Source organism: Salvelinus namaycush, chromosome 21, assembly GCF_016432855.1.
Source record: "Salvelinus namaycush isolate Seneca chromosome 21, SaNama_1.0, whole genome shotgun sequence".
Lineage (NCBI taxonomy): Eukaryota > Metazoa > Chordata > Actinopteri > Salmoniformes > Salmonidae > Salvelinus > Salvelinus namaycush.
In genome coordinates, this window is record NC_052327.1 from 43,709,866 (window position 1) to 43,729,980 (window position 20,115).

Below are 20,115 nucleotides of genomic sequence, written 5' to 3' on the forward strand. Positions count from 1 at the left end.
AGAGGTTCCCCTTCCCCCACTGCCATGGAGGGATATGTACGGACAAGTCCAAGTACCAGAGATACTGTAGTTGGTGCAGACCGTGAACTGGGTGTTTTGGTTTGACTCCTGATCAGAAGTCATCTTTGCACTACTTAGGAAGTCAATACATGGAATGCTAGTAGAATTAGTTATCAAATCTACATACAATTGTGAACCGTATGTCGCATTGGATAATATATCAACAAAATTACCATATTGTGCTTTTCCTCTCTGGTCAGTAAACTGTCCCATCCCATCAGAAAGGCAGTACTGGCCTCTCCTCTTCTGGGCCTAGCTGGTAAATCAGGCCACCTCCAGCCCCTGTTCGGGGGGCTCTCCCTCCCCTACTCAGCCAGGCAGGAGGCAGTGCTGTGTGGCTATGCTAAACCCTACCACAGACGCCCGCGCTGGACCAAAATCCCCAAGGCCAGATTACTGTCTATACGGGTGATCAAACTTGGCCTGCCTGCATATGTAGAGAGAAGTTGCCACAGCCGTGAACTGCTGCGTAAGATTACTCACATAATAATAATAGTATATAGTAATTTAGCAAACTGTCTTACCCAAAGAGACCTACAGTTGACATCTACCAGTGAGACATTGTTTGGTGGGAGTGGATTGGGTGGTGAATTTTACTCTGTCATTTTTGGACAAATAATTTGAAAGAAATCAAACATAAAGTGAATGACTATGTATTGACTACAGTTGGAAGGGAATTACATTTGGTCACATTTACTGTGTCTTCTCACCCAGCTAGTTGTGCTGGAAGCTGGCGCAACCGGACTGCGCTGCCTGGGGCTGTGAGGCATGATGCACAGGGATTACAGCTTGGAGATGCAGGGGCACTGTTCTCTGACCCACTGTCTGTCCTGTCTGGGGGGCCTACAAGGCAGGGTGGGGGTGGGCCCAATGCCTGTCAGCTCCATCTCCAGCACAGAACAGACCCTCCCTTACCTGGGGCCAGGGTTGGACGAAACTGGAGGGCCACTTCAAAAGGTACCCTCCTCCCCTCACTGAACTCATTGTGCACTAACTAGATGACAGGCTGACAGGTGTGTTCTGTTTTGTTATCCATATATAAAATACTATCTAAGCCTGGTTAGGCTGTACATTAGCCATGGAAGGAGCTTATGGGGCTTTGTTAAGCAAGAACAACAGACTCACCCTACATGCGCACACACACCCCTTAGTGATAGTAGTATAACAATTTAGTTAGGGTTCAACATGTATCAAACACAGGAGATTAAAAACATGTTGAATCATTTTTGTATTTTTCTTGTCTTGTCCTACCGGTTTGACTGACTGAGAAGAGTTCAACTCAGGTTGTTACAGGATGTGACCTGCCTCCACAACGGTTAACTAAGTAAATCCTATCTTGCATCTTTCTAATGCCTCAGGGGGACCGAAAGCACATTATTTACACTTAACGCATTACAGGACCAAGGCCTGGGAGAGAGAGATGCATCATCTCCTATCACAAATAGAAGAGTATATCTTTCTATGCTTATGGTACATATGCTGAAATATACAGGTAACTTCAAAAATCAAGGAACCACCAACATAAAGTGTCTTAGATTCTACAAGTGTCTGGAACTATATTGGAGGGATGCGACACCATTGTTCCACAAGAAAAAACATTATTTGGTGTTTTGTTGATGGTGGTGGAAACCGCTGTCTCAGGCGCTGCTCCAGAATCTACCATAAGTGTTCAATTGGGTTGAGATCTGGTGACTGAGACGGCCATGGCATATGGTTTACATCGTTTTCATGCTCATCAAACCATTCAAGTACCAGGACATTTTAGCCCAAAACCTGGTTGCCTTTGCCAGGAGACTGACACTTGGCCGCAAGTGGCTCTTCCAGCAAGACAATAACCCCAAGCACAAATCAAAATCCACCTCAACAACAAACAATTGGACCACAAAATCAGCATTTTGCAATGGACATCTCAGTCTCCGTGATTTTAATTGAAGAGAGCAGTCCATAAACGCAGATGAAAGATAACAAGGATCTGGAAAGATTCTTTATGGAAGAATGTTTTAAGATCCCTCACAATGTGTTCTTCAATCTCATAAAAGATTTTTGAAAAAGGCTCAGTGTCATTATCCTCTCCGGGGGAGGGTGCTGGAGTATTTAAAACAGGGGTGCCAATAATTTTGACCACAATTTATTTGTATTACTTGTTAAACAAAATCTCTTTCTCTGAGCAAATGTATTAGTATAGTAGCGATCCTCGCTATATGAGCCACATTACAATTCCCACCAAGCTGGTTAACCCTATTTGCACGATGCCTTTCAAACAAGCGACCTGCGTTTGCTTCCCTGCCCCGCTGTTTGCTACATTGGTGTCAGAAGTGGGATGGCGGGTGTGAGGCCACCGGACTGAGTAATCGAGTCATGGGGACGTGCCTTCCCATTCGGAGGAGGCAGTGTAGCGATCCTCGCTGTATGAACCACATTACAATTCCCACCAAGTGGGTTATCCCTATTGGCGCGATGCGTAGGGTGTTTGCCTTTCGCCTCGCTGGTCGCTGCAGCATATTTGGCATACTATATAGCTCAGCATTTGTATTATATATTTTATACAGTCTTTTTTGCTCATCTTTATCAAGGTTGCCAGTCATTTTGCACTTGACTGTATACAATGTGAGACTCAAGTATTTGACAGGCTTTTATGTGTAGTGGAATCTTACAGCTTGCTCAAGTTTCTCCTATTTGAGTTTCTTCCAACACTTCATCAGTTTGTAAGGCGCAGGAGGTTGGTGACCCCTTAATTGGGAAGGACACGCTCGTGGTAATGGCTGGAGCGGAATAATTGGAATGGTATGAAATACATAAACACATGTTTTATGCTATTGTAAACACTTAAAATAAAAATATTATGGTCAGGGAGTTCAGGATTATTTTATGTGTATGTAGGACATATGTGTATGGTGTGCAGACCTGCAGAAGTGCAGGCTAGGCTCCTGCCTGACTGCCCCGGTGTCATTGCCCCCACTTTGTTCTAATGACAGCAAACAAATTCTAATGACAGCAACAAATATTACCTGGTCACCCAGGGGCAAGGGGGAATTGTGATGTGTGCAGTGGGCCCTATGTTATTTAATGTAATGTAATTCTATTTTATTCTATTCTACATCATCTTCAATTGCTTTTCCTTATACTGTATGACAAACTGACAAAACTGTGTAGAATCACTGATGTGAAAGAACTGTGTAGTTGAGAGTCATGGATATATTATGGTCTATGGTGAGAGTATTGTCATAGCAACATTATTAAAATCTGTCCAATCTTTTCCTTACTGATTATGTAGGAGAGGAGACTAGAACAGGACTCTTAGTATGTATACATTTTATGCAGTCTATTGTGATGACTTGAAAATAATCTACAAGATCACGTGAGAAAAAGTTAATTCAATGCTACTTCGGGAGGGCAGGAGGTGACTCAGAAGATTCCAAGCGAAGCAGACACACCCCCGCCAACACCCTACGGGGCCACCTAGAACTTCTGTCATCGCTTACACTCTACTGTATATAATATCTGCCGTCTTTCTCCATTAGGCACCAAAGGCAACTGGACCATTGTCACGATAACACAATGGGTTGTATACAAAGCTTCAGGCAATGCTGTGACCGGCCGAAAAATACCAATGTCCGAATTAGTCTTCCAGCAGTGTGTTTCGTATGGCAAATTGCCATGATCATCTTATTCGGCATTTTTATCCGTTATAACGAGGAATCCGATGCACATTGGATAGAGCATAAAACATCTAATAACATATCCAGTAACATTGAGAACGACTTCTATTTCAGATATCCAAGTAAGTGACCCAAAATGACCTGCTCTTTTGCTTTTCAATTTTGATTTATGTTTTCTTTTTATATTGGTTTATTATTTTGATTTTATTTCACCAACCAAACATTTCTGAAATAAAATAATTCTATATATTCTCAACAAAACTTTGCCAATTTGGTTGTTTTATTTAGAAACGTAGGCTATTAGGGTAGTAGTTCCACAAATTATCACTTTTTATTGTCACATTAAGAAAATTATTGAACACATAAGCTTATGAAAGCTGATGCTTCGCAATTCCATATGCTTATTTGTACTTGCATGGCAATGACCAGAATTTGAACATTATAGTTGAACATTGCATAAAATGATTAAATTAAACTTTTGTTCAGCAATAACATGTCATGTAATAGTTGTGAAAAATATAGATTATAATAGGTCTATTACCCAAGAGGTAGAATTTTTTGGTATTTTCCAGGAATGTCATACTAACTTTCAATGATCTGCCACATATACACACAGGTGTACAATATATTTCCAGTGGGCTTGTCCCTCCTTCCTAAAGTTCATTATCTCCCACACCCTCTCACAACAGGTGCATCTGCAGACTCCAGGATGCTTATATCATATGAAATGGCTAGAATTACAAGATTAATAATGAACATCAAGGCGGTGCGTGTGTGTGTTACATGTGTGTGTTGTCTGTGCATGGGTGTATGTGTGTTGTTTAGCTTCAGTTCAATTCGTTGTATAGAATCTTATTTCACCTGTTATAGAATTATGAGGGTGTGGTTGAATTTAGCTCAGTACAGGTGTGGGTGTCAGTCCTAACGCAGGACCATCTCTTATAGGGTGTTGGATGTCAGGTGATAAATGATTTTGCTGTCACAGTCTGTTGTATAGAGACCAATCAAGCATGAGATCGAGGAGTAGGTCATTTGATCTCTGAAGTCAGTATGGGAACAATCTGAACAAGGCAGGGAATTTTCTTCAAGGACCATATTGTTTGTCTGGTACAAATAGATGCTGTATTTGTTAACCTGATATTATATAAGAGTGGGTAACATGTAGTATTTTAATTTGATCACCCTGTTGCAGGGGAACTTTCCTGAAATGCAGGACATTTAAAACTTGCAGTGTATTTAAGAAAAAAATGTTTTATTGTTACATACACCAGATAGGTGCAGTGAAATGGTTGTTGACAGGGTTAGCCATAGTAGTACAGCGCCCCTGGAGCAAATTAGGGTTAAATGTCTTGCTCAAGTACACATCAATTTTTCTCCTTGTCGTCTCATGTATTTGAGCCAGCAACCTTTTGGTTACTGCGCTAACTGCTAGGCTACATTTCCACTTGTAATTTTGACTTGATTTTCCCTTACAAAAAATGTATCAAACCCTACAAAAAGGTCAATTTGATTATAATCCACATAATTCACATTTTCTGTTGCTGAAGGATTATTTTCCTGCTGTAGCAAACTACCTCAAATTAAGATCCTACATCTGTGGTAGTATATTAGACTGTTGTGTACACTTTTTATTTGAGTAACTAATGTTTCACAGTGCGAATACGACCTGTAGTCCTCTGGAATGCACCAGACAGTTATGGCTGCTCATCTTGAAAATGATACTGGCTTGTTAATGCTAGTATTTATTCATACTGGTGTGTCCTGTGGATGTAGCCAAGAGTAATTTCTGTTGGCCATATGATTATTTTCGGGCGGCATGTATCCTAGTGGTTAGAGCGTTGGGCCAGTAACCGAAAGGTTGCCAGATCGAATCCCTGAGCTGACAATGTAAAAATCTGTTGTTCTGCCCCTGAACAAGTCAGTTAACCCACTGTTCCAAGGCCATCATTGTAAATAATAATGTGTTCTTAACTGACTTGCCTAGTTAAATAAAGATTAAATAAAAATAAATACATTCACTTGGATGATGACTGAATTTCGAAGTCAGTGAAGGGGGTGCATGCTCAGTCCCCTCCTGTACTCTCTGTTCACTCATGACTGCATGGCCAGGCACGACTCCAACACCATCATTAAATTTGCCGATGACACAACAGACAACGATGAGACAGCCTAAAGGGAGGACAACAACCTCTCCCTCAACGTGATCAAGACAAAGGAGATGATTGTGAACTACAGGAAAAAGAGGACAGAGCACGTTCCCATTCTCATCGACGGGGCTGCAGTGGCGCAGGTTGAGAGCTTCAAGTTCCTTGGTGTCCACATCACCAACAAACTATCATGGTCCAAACACCAAGACAGTCGTGAAGAGGGCACGACAAAACCTATTCCCCCTCAGGAGACTGAAAAGATTTGGCATGGGTCCTCAGACCCTCAAAAGGTTCTACAGCTGCACCATCGAGAGCATCCTGACTGGTTGCATCACTGCCTGGTATGGCAACTGCTCGGCCTCCGACACTACAGAGGGTAGTGCAAACGGCCCAGTACATCACTGGGGCCAAGCTTTCTGCCATCCAGGACCTCTATACCAGGCGGTGTCAGAGGAAAGCCCTAAAAATTGTCAAAGACTCCAGCTACCCTAGTCATAGACTGTTCTCTCTGCTCTATTTGCACTGCCCCCCTCACCCCCTATTTATACCACTGCTACTCTCTGTTGTCATCTATGCATAGTCACTTTAATAACTCTACCTACATATACATACTTCCTCAAATAACCGGTGCCCCCGCACATTGACTCTATATCTGTACCCCCTGTATAGTCTCGCTATTGTTATTTCACTGCTGCTCTTTAATTGCTTGTTACTTTTATCTCTTATTCTTATCTGTATTTTTTAAAACTGCATTGTTGGTTAGGGGCTCGTAAGTAAGCATTTCACTGTAAGGTCTACATCTGTTGTATTCGGCGCATGTGACTAATATAATTTGATTTGATTTTAATTTGTTTTCTTGTAAAAAATGTCAAATTGAGTATTTGCGTCTACCAAGTTCACAGTAATGTTTTGCATCCCTTTTTACCTGTACATTATTTATACATACTGTATATGTTTATGTATGGCCTCCGTACATCACCTTCTATGTTTTAGTCTGTATATTGTGTCTATGCCCTTGAGAATGCTCATGTTTTCCTTTTGAACATTGTAGAACTGCAATGTGAATATCCCAAGAAGCTTAATCTTGAGTTTCGGTATGGTACGTTCTAGTTGAGCCCTCGATGATTTTGCATGGGGGATGTACACATTGTAAATATGGGGCTTCCAATATGGACAGAAACCAAAACTTCCTTGTAAACAGCTTTCTACTCGTACTATGGGTATCTATGAGGTTATCTGTGTATACTGTATCTACACAGTTAGTAAAACAGAGATGTCCTTGAACCATGTTTGCATAATTTTCACTCTTGACCTTTCCATTATCCCCCATGTCACCCTCACTCTCTCACACGCCATGTTGTGAAACAGGGTTTTTTGAAAGACCGGACAATCACAATTATTTTTCTTAATAATAACAGCATTAGAAATATATACAGTACCAGTCAAAGGTTTGGACACATCAACTCATTCAAGGGTTTTTCTTTATTTTTACTATTTTCTACATTGTAGAATAATAGTTTAGACATCAAAACTATGAAATAACACATGTAGTAACCAAAAAAGTGTTAAACAAATCAAAATATATTTTATATTTGAGTAGCCACCCTTTGCCTTGATGACAGCTTTGCACACTCTTGGCATTCTCTCAACCAGCTTCATGAGGTAGTCACCTGGAATGCATTTCAATTAACAGGAGTGCTTTGTTAAAAGTTTATTTGTGGAATTTCTTTCCTTCTTAATGCGTTTGAGCCAATCAGTTGTGTTGTGACAAGGTAGGGGTGGTATACAGAAGATAGCCTTATTTGGTAAAATACCAAGTCCATATTATGGCAAGAATAGCTCAAATGACCAAAGAGAAACGACAGTCCATCATTACTTTAAGACATGAAGGTCAGTCAATGCTGAAAATTTCAAGAACTTCAAGTGCAGTCGCAAAAAAACATCAAGCACTATGATGAAACTGGCTCTCATGAGGACCGCCACAGGAAAGGAAGACCCAGAGTTACCTCTGCTGCAGAGAATAAGTTCATTAGAGTTAAGTCCACCTCAGATTGCAGCCCAAATAAATGCTTCACAGATTTCAAGTTACAGACACATGTCAACATCAACTATTCAGATGAGACTGCGTGAATCAGTCCTTCATGGTTGCATTGCTGAAAAGAAACCACTACTAAAAGGACACCAATAAGAAGAAACGTACTTGGGCCAAGAAACACGAGTAATGGACATTAGACCGGTGGAAATCTGTCCTTTTGTCTGATGAGTCCAAACCGCTGTATCTTTGTGATACGCAGAGTAGGTAAATGGATTATCTCTGCATGTGTGGTTCACACCGTGAAGCATGGAGGAGGAGGTGTGATGGTGTGGGGGTGCTTTGCTGGTGACACTGTCTGTGATTTATTTAGAATTCAAGGCACACTTAACCAGCATGGCTACCACAGCATTCTGCAGCGAAACTCCATCCCATCCGGTTTGCGCTTAGTGGGACTATCATTTGTTTTCAACAGGACAATGACCCAACACACCTCCAGCCTGTGTAAGGGCTATTTGACCAAGAAGGAGAGTGATGGAGTGCTGCATCAGATGACCTGGCCTCCACAATCACCCAAACTCAACCCAATTGAGATGGTTAAGGATGAGTTGGACCGCAGAGTTAATGAAAAGCAGCCAACAAGTACTTAGCATATGTGGGAACTCCTGATTTGTTTAACAGTTTTTTTGGTTACTACATGATTCCATATGTGTTATTTTCATAGTATTTCATTATTCTACAATGTAGTAGGTGTGTACAAACTTTTTACTGGTACTGTATATAGACCAAAGTATCAGCTATCACACCATGTAAAGGAACAACCTCCTAATTATTATTTTTTTTCATAAAATACTCCTACTGTAACTGGATTTATGTCAACTCCATCAGAGGAATTTCGTTTTTACATTTATTGTTCAACAAGTGTTTAAAGGCCTTGATTGTTTCATTCTAACATTAGATTATTCAAATATGAAATACAAATCTCCAAACATATTTTTGTTTTGTTTTACTTTGGCATGTTTTTCTAGATTCAGAACGTAAAACAAGATGTATTAAGGAAATATGATCCTTTATGTCTAGTACAGCAAATACTTCAATAGTGTAAACATATATTGGTTAACATGGTTAACATATTTTTCTGAATATTACCAAAACAAATTGATGTTAAGGGGGTTAGCAATCTGTGACAAAGCTGACAAGCCACTGACGGAGTTGACAATAGATACAGTTGAAGTTGGAAGATTACATACACCTTAGCCAAATACACTTAAACTCAGTGTTTCAAAATTCCTGACATTTAATCCTAGTAAAAATTCCCTGTGAGAAGTTAGGATCACCACTTTACTTTAAGAATGTGAAATGTCAGAATAATAGTAGAGAGAATGATTTATTTCAGCTTTTATTTTTATCACATTCCCAGTGGCTCAGCTTTTCTCACATTCCCAGTGGGTCAGAAGTTTAGATACACTCAATTAGTATTTGGTAGCATTGCCTTTAAATTGTTTAACTTGGGTCAAACGTTTCGGGTGGCCTTCCACAAGCTTCCCACAATAAGTTGGGTGAATTTTAGCCCATTCCTCTTGACAGAGCTGGTGTAACTGAGTCAGGTTTGTAGGCCTCCTTGCTCGCACACACTTTTTCAGTGCTGCCCACAAATTGTCTATGGGATTGAGGTCAGGGCATTGTGATGGCCACTCCAATACCTTGACTTTGTTGTCCTTAAGCCATTTTGCCACAACTTTGGAAGTATGCTTGGGGTCATTGTCCATTTGGAAGACACATTTGCGACCAAGCTTTAACTTCCTGACTGATGTCTTGAGATGTTGCTTCAATATATCCACATAATTTTCCTTCCTCATGCGGCAATTTATATTGTGAAGTGCACCAGTCCCTCCTGCAGCAAAGCACCCCCACAACATGATGCTGCCACCCCCGTGCTTCCCGGTTGGGATGGTGTTCCTTGGCTTGCAAGCCTCCCCCTTTTTACTCCAAACATAACGATGGTCATTATGGCCAAACAGTTCTATTTTTGTTTCATCAGACCAGAGGACATTTCTCCAAAAATTGCGATCTTTGTCCCCATGTGCAGTTGCAAACCGTAGTCTGGCTTTTTTATGGCGGTTTTGGAGCAGTTACTTCTTCCTTGCTGAGTGGCCTTTCAGGTTATGTCGATATAGGACTCGTTTCACTGTGGATATAGATACTTTTGTACCTGTTTCCTCCAGCATCTTCACAAGGTCCTTTGCTGTTGTTCTGGGATTGATTTGCACTTTTCACAACAAATAATCTCTAGGAGACAGAACGCGTCTCCTTCCTGAGCAGTATGATGACTGCTTGGTCCCATGGTGTTTATACTTGCGTACTATTGTTTGTACAGATGAACGTGGTACCTTCAGGCGTTTGGAAATTGCTTCCAAGGAAAACCAGACTTGTGGAGGTCCACAATTCTTTTCCTGAGGTCTTGGCTGATTTCTTTTGATTTTCCCATGATGTCAAGCAAAGAGGCACTTAGTTTGAAGGTAGGCCTTGAAATACATCCACAGGTACACCTCCAATTGACTCAATTATGTCAATTAGCCTATCAGAATTGACTTTTCTATTAGCCTAGCTTCTAAAGCCATGACATAATTTTCTGGAATTTTCCAAGCTTTTCAAAGGCACAGTCAACTTAGTGTGTGTTAACTTCAGACCAACTGGAATTGTGATACAGTGAATTATAAGTGAAATAATCTATTTGTAAACAATTGTTGGAAAAATGACTTGTGTCATGCACAAAGTAGATGTCCTAACCGACTTGCCAAAGGTATAGTGTGTTAACAAGAAATTTGTGGATTGGTTGAAAAACGAGTTTTAATGACTCCAACATAAGTGTATGTAAACTTCTAACTTCAACTGTACTCAAAACAGACATATTCTTGTCTCTAAAAATAAAAGTTAATTACACATTTTTGTAAAACATGGACATTTGTTTATTTAACTTTCCCCAAGAAAAAATAACTATTCTACTGGATCTTTCAGCACTCTGACAGAGTGTATTGTTTTATAAAGTTGACAAATTGCATATTTTTCTTCTTTATTCAAGTGGTATACTACATAGCAATTTTGTTTTCCTCAGTTGCTTTATGACTGTAAAACCTAATTAAAATGAACATGTTTGAACCAAAAATCTTATTCTATTTTACTATATAAGGGAGATGGAGTTGACAGGTTACAGTTGTGACCATGGTGATTGCAATAATGTTTGTTTAAATCTCTCAGAAGTAGAGAACTTTTCATACCATGAGTGGTCTTGTTGCACTATATTTAATCAGCAGGTGAAGAAGGGAAATCATATGAGAGTGTAAATTTACTCATCAGACATTTTACTACATAGTTTCCACAGAGGATGGATAGCCTACATATAAACTCAGCATAAAAAGAAACGTCATCTCACTGTCAACTGCGTTTATTTTCAGCAAACATAACATGTGTAAAAATGTGTATGAACATAGCAAGATTCAACAACTGAGACATAAACTGAACAAGTACCACAGAAATGGAATAATGTGTCTCTGAACAAAGGGGGGGTCAAAATCAAAAGTAACAGTCAGTATCTGGTGAAGCCACCAGCTGCATTAAGTACTGCAGTGCATCTCCTCCTCATGGACTGCACCAGATTTGCCAGTCCTTGCTGTGAGATGTTACCCCACTCTTCCACCAAGGCACCTGCAAGTGCAGGCACCTCCCGGACATTTCTAGGGGGAATAGCCCTAGCCCTCACCCTCCGATTCAACAGGTCCCAGAAGTGCTTATTGGGATTGAGATCCGGGTTCTTCGCTGGCCATGGCAGAACACTGACATTCCTGTCTTGCAGGAAATCACGCGCATAACGAGCAGTATGGCTGGTGGCATTGTCATGCTGGAGGGTCATGTCAGGATGTGCCTGCAGGAAGGGTACCAAATGAGGGAGGAGGATGTCTTCTCTGTAATGCACAGCGTTGAGATTGCCTGCAATGACAACCACCTCTGTCCGATGATGCTGTGACACACCGCCCCAGACCATGACGGACCCTCCACCTCCGATCAATCCCGCTTCAGAGTACAGGCCTCGGTGTAACGCTCATTCCTTCAACGATAAACGCGAATCCGACCATCACCCCTGGAGAGACAAAACCGCGACTCGTCAGTGAAGAACACTTTTTGCCAGTCCTGTCTGGTCCATCGACAGTGGGTTTGTGCCCATAGGCGACATTGTTGCTGGTGATGTCTGGTGAGGACCTGCCTTACAACAGGCCTACAAGCCCTCAGTCCAGCCTCGATCAGCCTATTGCAGACAGTCTGAGCACTGATGGAGTGATTGTGCATTCCTGGTGTAACTCAGGCAGTTGTTGTTGCCATCTTGTACCTGTCCCACAGGTATGATGTTCAGATGTACCGATCCTGTGCAGGTGTTGTTACACGGCCACTGCAAGGACAATCAGCTGTCCATCCTGTAGCACTGTCTTAGGCATCTCACAGTAGTGACATTGCAATTTATTGCCCTGGCCACATCTGCAGTCCTAATGCCACATTCACACAGATGAGCAGGGACCCAAGGCATCTTCCTTTTGGTGTTTTTCAGAGTCAGTAGGAAGGCCTCTTTAGTGTCCTAAGTTTTCATAACTGTGACCTTCATTTTTTTTAACTAGGCATGTCAGTTTATAACAAATTCTTATTTTCAATGATATCCTAGGAACAGTGGGTTAACGGCCTTGTTCAGGGTCAGAATGACAGATTTTTACCTTGTCAGCTCAGGGATTCGATAGTCCAACACTAACCACTAGGCTACCTGCCACCCTTGTTGCCTATCGTCTGTAAGCTGTTAGTGTCTTAATGACCGTTCCACAGGTGCATGTTCAATAATTGTTTATGGTTCATTGAACAAGCATGGGAAACAGTGTTTAAATCTTTTACAATGAAGATCTGTGAAGTTATTTGGATTTTTACGAATTATCTTTGAAAGACAGGGTCCTGAAAAAGGGACGTTTTTTTTGCTGAGTTTAGTTTCCATGTCTAATTCATTCTCTTTGTAGAACTAGGATTAATATGTAACTGATTACAATTGACCCTCTCATTTCCCTAAGTGTTGATCTGCACCTTATACCCTTCCCTACCTCTCCCCCACCCACCACGGCTCGCCCTCTTTTTCCCCCAGGTTTCCAGGATGTCCATGTGATGATCTTTGTGGGCTTCGGTTTCCTCATGACCTTCCTGAAGCGCTACAGCTTCGGTGCCGTTGGCTTCAACTTCCTCATCGCCGGCTTCGGCCTTCAGTGGGCACTTCTGATGCAGGGATGGTTCCACTCTCTGGACCCAATGGACGGCAAGATCAAGATCGGCGTGGAGAGGTTAGAGTCCATCGGTTTTGGTCTAACAGCGTTAAACTTGTATCTTTGGATCTTCTGTCTTTTGTGACTAATGAGATTAGTGAATGCTGGTGTCATATTTGATAGGTGAAAGTGATGTCACCACAGTGGTCACCTGGAAAGACGAAAGTGAATATTGTATGGATTTATATAAAAAAGCACTTCTAACATAAACAAACTCAACCCATCCAACAAAGCCCTTCTGGCTGACCATTCACTGACTATAATTGGACAGATACTTTACATATTATGTATAACCTTATGAATGAGTCCTATGTGAATGAGTCAGTCATGCAAAACATATGCCTACATCATTGAAATCAATCTATAGAATAACATGTGTGGATGGAAATGAATCCTGTATGCGTGCATGGTGGGAGTGCCAGAGAGAACCTATCGTGATGCCAGAGAAGTGGAGGAACCGGTCTGCATTTGAAAATCCCTTATGTATCACCTGTTACTGTTGATCCTCCTGGCTTGTGAGATATACTGTCTATGGACACAATAATGTGAGGGCAAACAAAAACACAGTACTACATGTAATCACGCATATATGATACTGTTGAAGTATTGTATCAACAGATAATACTCTATGTGTGGGTGCATGTCTGTGTGACGTGTGTGCGTATAAGCAAACGTGTGTGTGTCTGTGTGTGTGTGTGTGTGTGTGTGTGTGTGTGTGTGTGTGTGTGTGTGTGTGTGTGTGTGTGTGTGTGTGTGTGTGTGTGTGTGTGTGTGTGTGTGTGTGTGTGTGTGTGTGTGTTTAGGGGGATTATGTGAGATCATAGAAATACTGTGCGTAGAGGGGGTGCAGCTCTGTGTGTGGTTTAATTTGTAACAAACTACTGAAGGATACAAATCGACCAAGTCAATATACTGTATCATAATGTTGGACTGGCAATTTAATAACAAGGTTCTTAAATTATTATTAAACTATTGGCCTTTGAGGATGAAGTCATTGTCATTATTTTCTGTGACCATTTTAAAGGGACAATGATATGGTCATGCTACACTTTTAAAACATAGACTCACCAATATCCCGTTATTATTTGGGATACTTTAGTATTCTGTTTTTGAGTTGATGCATATAAACATCATATCCCGTTTACAATAACCATGAAAAGCTTGTATCCCGGTTATGAGAAACCCGGATAAGATGCCTGGGATATGCTGATCTTAGACGGGATACTGTGGAATGTCAACACTTTATCCCCTTTACTGTTGTTTTTCGTGGTCTGTGCAAGCTCAGTTTAGCATGTCATGGTTGTTGTGTTATGATGTTTTCATCTGATTGTCAAACCAATCACATAAAAAAGTATGCTATACCTGCACAGTTCCATCCACCATAATAATTCCATAATAATGTATTTTGCTGATACTCCTTACTGGACCATATAGCCAAACGGTTAAGGCTACTTTCACCTCAAATTTATATATGTTTCTGCTTATAATTTCCGACATTTGGTAGGCCATATTATAATTTCTGGCATTTGGTAGGCCATTTGTTTGTTAACTATAGTTAGATACATGCAGCTTCTCTTCTATCATAACTTGTTGCCCCAGAAGACTAAATAAAATGTTCACGAGAATAATTTCATACATCGACAGAATGAATGCATTATTAATCAAGATAATTAACACTGGTAATGTATATTTGTTGTATAATTTCACTGCAAGAAATGCATAATTCTGCAGGAGTTAATATTATATTATTTTACATGTGAGAGGTTATAGGCCCACAGTCAGTGTCCACATTTAAGTTACTATTCCATTTAACCCATATGAACTTCAATTAGGAATATTATGTTTATTTCTGGAGACAGGGATACTCGTGAGCAGGATATCAAAGGTGCATGTAAACAGTTTATCCCAAATAAGCCGTTAAGCGGGATATGAGCTACTTTCCGGAACACTGTGCACATGTAAATGTAGTCAGTGACCAAATTACAAAATACAGCACAAACATATCTGGAACCAGGCTGACACTGACCCAGTAAACATTCTAATCTTACCCTGGTTCTGTCCTTCTCAGCATGATCAATGCAGACTTCTGTGTAGCCAGCTGCCTGATAGCGTACGGGGCGGTGCTAGGCAAGGTGAGCCCAGTCCAGTTGATGGTGATGACGCTGTTTGGAGTCACTCTGTATGCTGTGGAGGAGTATATCATCCTCAGCCTCATACATGTAAGTCTTTAGTAAATAATAAAGGCTTTAATATTAAGTCCTGCATAAAACCTGCATACATGGTTCTCAAGAATGGCACACAGTGATGCTGTGTCATGGTATGTGCTTGTTTGATTGATTGAATGCATTTACCTTTACAATAAAACTTAAATGGAATAGATGCAGATATCTATACTGAACAAAACTATAAATGCAACATGCAACAATTTCAAAGATTTTACTGAGTTACAGTTCATAAAAGGAAATCAATTAAATTAAATATATTATTTAGGCCCTAATCTATGGATTTCACATGACTGTGAATACAGATATGCATTTGTTGGTGATAACTTTTTTTATTAAAGTAGGGGCGTGGATCAGAAAACCAGTCAGTATCTGGTGTGACTACCATTTGCATCATGCAGCGTGATGTATCTCCTTTGCAAAGAGTTCATCAGGCTATTGATTGTGGCCTGTGGAATGTTGTCCCACTCCTCTTTTAATGGCTGTGCGAAGTTGCTGGATATTGGCGGGAACTGGAACACACTGTCATACACGTCGATCCAGAGCATCCCAAACATGTCTGGTGAGTATGCAGGCCATGGAAGAACTGGGACCTTTAAAGCTTCCAGGAATTGTGTACAGATCTGTGCATTATCATGCTGAAACATGAGGTGATTGCGGCGGATGAATGGCATGACAATGGGCCTCAGGATCTCGTCACGGTGTCTCTGTGCATTCAAATTGCCATCGATAAAATGCAATTGTGTTCGTTGTCCATAGCTTATGCCTGCCCATACCATAACCCCACCGTCACCATGGAGAACTCTGTTCACAACCCTGACATCAGCAAACCGCTTTCCAACATGGTGCCATACACGTGGTCTGCGGTTGTGAGGTCGGTTGGACGTACTGCAAAATTCTCTAAAACAATGCTGGAGGCTGCTTATGGTAGAGAAATTAATATTCAATTGTATTCAATATTCTGGCAACAGCACTGGTGGACATTCCTGCAGTCATGCTGACTAAAGGAATGCTACACCTGTGTAATGATCATGCTGTTGAATCAACTTTTAGATATGCCACACCTGTAAGGTAGAACAAATGCTCACTAACAGGGATGCAAACAAATTTGTGGACAAAATTTGAGAGAAATAAGCTTTTTGTGCGCATTAAAATTTTCTAGGACCAACATTTTCTGGGACCAACACTTTACATGTTGTATTTATATTTTTGTTCAGAGTACATACGAATAAGGTGGCTGGTTTACTGGATATCATTCTACGTTATAGGCCAGGGATGCTGGTGGCTCCATGGTGATCCACACATTCGGGGCTTATTATGGTCTGTCCATCTCGTGGATGCTTTACCGGCCCAACCTGGACCAGAGCAAGCATCGGATTGGCTCTGTCTATAATTCAGACGTCTTTGCCATGATCGGTGAGGCTGAACTATAATGGTTGACACTTTTCACATTTGCCATACTCGTATTGGTGAAACTGTATCAAAATGTATCCATTCCTGCCCCATAGGAACCCTGTTCCTGTGGATGTTCTGGCCTAGTTTTAACTCGGCCATCTCGGACCACGGGGATGGGCAGCATCGAGCAGCCATCAACACCTACCTGTCCCTGGCCGCCACTGTCCTCACCGCCATAGCCATCTCCAGTCTCTCCCAGAAGACCGGCAAGCTGGACATGGTAATGTAATGGACCCACATGGTGTGTCAGATCAGTCCCAGATCTGTTTGTGCTGTCCTGCCAACTCCTATGATCATACCTACTAACTTTTTATCATGTACTGCATCTCTACTCAAGCTATTGGCCAACTCTTTTGTTTCTGTGTTCCAGGTTCACATCCAGAACGCCACACTGGCCGGGGGCGTTGCCGTGGGAACGGCAGCGGAGTTCATGCTAATGCCTTATGGGTCTCTGATTGTAGGGTTCTGCTGTGGCATCATCTCCACCCTGGGCTACATTTATATCACGGTAACGTAGAATATGGAGTCACATCAGTTTTATTCATGAGTTTTCTGTCTGCAACATTTCACTAAATGTGCTTACTGAATGCAGTGAAGGAGTATAGTGGCTATTCGCTAGTATAATTGGGACTAGTTAGTGGCTTATGACTAGGCTACTCCTATTTGATTAGTGGTCATATAGCTAGCTATGTGTCTTTGTCCCCTCAGCCATTCATGGAGAAATATCTGAAGATCCATGACACGTGTGGCATCCACAACCTCCACGCCATGCCTGGGGTCATAGGGGGCATCGTGGGCGCCATCACTGCTGCAGCCGCCAGTGAAGGCGTCTATGGCAAGGAGGGGTGAGTTCACAGGTTACAACTGTATGCCCAACGAATGGCCTGTTATTATTTCAGTCTGCCCCAGTTTTAGGCCTAATTGGCAGCTTTAAGTTGATGAACTCATATGATGTAATTATTATGCACATGCAGTAGTGGCACAGAAGATGGGCAACAAGAATACTGCGGCAATGAAAAGAATGTCTGCTCAGTTGTTGCCGCTTCTAAATGTGATATTTTCCTTAGACTTACTGATATAGAGTAACAATGTTGTTTTTTAAATAGGTTGAGAAACACGTTTGACTTTAAGGGGGAATGGAAAGATATGAAGCCGACCCAGCAGGGAGGACACCAGGCAGCAGGGCTCTGTGTTGCCCTCTGCTTTGGAATCGGAGGAGGAATCATTGTTGGTGAGAGTGGTGTCCCGATTAGGTTGTGTTTGTGTGTGTGTGTGTGTGTGTGCGTGTGTATGCGTGTGTGCGTGTGTGCGTGTGTGTGTGTGTGTGTGTGTGTGTGTGTGTGTGTGTGTGTGTGTGTGTGTGTGTGTGTGTGTGTTTTCATGAGAACATGTTACAAGATAGCTGCTAAGTTACTGTGGTATTGTAGTATTGTTTGGCTGGGGTGGTGTATCTGAATAATTTCTACATGTACTCAGTCGTGTACTCAATGTTGGTGAGATGAGGATGTTGTGTTTGTCCCCAGGCTGTATCCTGAGGTTACCGATCTGGGGGGATGCTCCTGATAACAGCTGCTTTGATGATGAGATCTACTGGGAGGTGAGATACTGAACTAAACCATTAGTCTAAATAGCACGAAGACCGTGAAGCCATGTTGGAGCTATTTTTCTGAAGGTGATTTCTTAGTTTTTCAGTAATATTGTACACCTTTTATTTTAACTGATTTATGTCATTGTTAAAGGAAAGTGTATGTTTTAGTCACCCCTGTCACCTAAAAAACAGTGATTCCCTCATACTGTCACGTCCTACATGGAATGGCCAATACCAGTATTTAGCTATGAACTTGTCTCCAGTCCAATAAGGGTTGCTTATTGTTATATCTAAATGGGCTTTGGTTTGAAGAGGCTGAGGAAGGAAATGGCAGTGGAAACTATGTTTACCTCTTCTTTTACATGATATTGGAAGTTCTAAAAAAAAAAATGTTATATGATGATGATGATTTCTGCCCCCAGTTACCTGAGGATGAAGAGAACAATCCACCTACCGTGGAGTACAGTAACCACATGCGGAACAAGGCCGTGTAAGTAGCAAATTTGTGCAACTGTGTGATTATGGAGGTTGGATTGTAAGGTTTTTGTTTCTTACACCTCATGGTACAGTATGAGAACTGCTTTGGTTCTCATAAGATGTGTTATGTCAAGTATCATCAAGATGGCAGCAGACCACTGCTATATACAGTGTATAGCCTCCGATAGTGCAAACAATCTATGTTTGGGCCCACACAATACTGTGAATATTGCCTCAAATAAGTGGAGACAGCATGGCACCATCGCCTCCTTTGAAATGCTGTGGGTGTGTCCAGTGGCCTACCCAGATAGGGGTGTTCCATAGCTCTGCACGGGTGCTTTCTGAAAGTGACCTCTCTGAAAGTGACCTTGAAGTTACACAGTAGCTGTTGGGCTTGGCCTGAAAATGACAATGATACTGCTTTTAGAATAAGGGATTTTTTTCTATTTAGGAGGTATCTGTCTATTTGATGTAAAACAATATAGAAAATAACAGGAAACAACTTTTTATTCCATTTCAGTGAAGCAATTTTAAAAATAGAAAGAGTGTACTGGGAATGTATGAATAAACTGTCTGGCTGAGGCCTTGACATGATGAAACCACGTTGGAGAAGATGTGCAGCCTATATATTTACTTTCATTTGATGGTTGATGTTTAAATATGTGTTTAGGGGCTGTATCAGTTTCACACAAAGGTTGTAACCTTAATGTAACCTTGTCATTTACAGAACAGAATCTAATGTATCTTTGGAACGGAGACAGAACTGACGCTAGAGCCTGATGTCATCTCCCCCTACACTTTCAACTAATGGTCCTATCCTACACTGACTCCTGCTGGACAGAAAACAGTCCTCTCCTCTTCACCACTCTTTATACTGTTCTGTTCATGGAATTTATAGAAACACTGATACTTGTTATCTTTAATGAAATCACATTGGAAAATAATAAAATAGCTAGATAAAAATGATGGTGGCATGTTTTATCACCAGTCAGGCATATGTCAAATCACAAGCAGACCCTTAATCATTCATATTAACTGTAAAATAGGCTATTGTATGTGACTGTACACAATGTCTTTATACAGCCCACACCTCCGGTGATGCTGGTGCTCGAATAATTATTGCAGTT

The 20,115-nt window shown here is 41.3% G+C and overlaps 1 protein-coding gene across 1 annotated transcript; it reads left to right on the plus strand.

Moving 5' to 3' along the window:
- Window positions 1-3,618: 3,618 nt before the first annotated feature.
- LOC120066747 (ammonium transporter Rh type C 1-like) lies at window positions 3,619-19,755 on the plus strand. The gene is made up of 11 exons (XM_039018215.1): window positions 3,619-3,841; window positions 13,072-13,264; window positions 15,315-15,465; window positions 16,737-16,884; window positions 16,977-17,143; window positions 17,294-17,431; window positions 17,632-17,768; window positions 18,030-18,154; window positions 18,447-18,520; window positions 18,934-19,001; window positions 19,716-19,755. Exons 1-11 carry the CDS (start codon window positions 3,619-3,621, stop codon window positions 19,753-19,755), a joined length of 1,464 nt encoding a protein of 487 aa, XP_038874143.1.
- The last annotated feature ends 360 nt before the right edge of the window (window positions 19,756-20,115 follow it).

What these genes read in the sequence shown, in the direction of transcription:
- LOC120066747 (XM_039018215.1), top strand. Translation starts at nt 3,619, where the DNA reads ATGGGTTGTATACAAAGCTTCAGGCAATGCTGTGACCGGCCGAAAAAT. An exon ending in AGACGTCTTTGCCATGATCG is followed by an intron (nt 16,885 to 16,976) that starts GTGAGGCTGAAC and finishes CCTGCCCCATAG; the next exon opens with GAACCCTGTTCCTGTGGATG. An exon ending in CACATGCGGAACAAGGCCGT is followed by an intron (nt 19,002 to 19,715) that starts GTAAGTAGCAAA and finishes TGTCATTTACAG; the next exon opens with AACAGAATCTAATGTATCTT.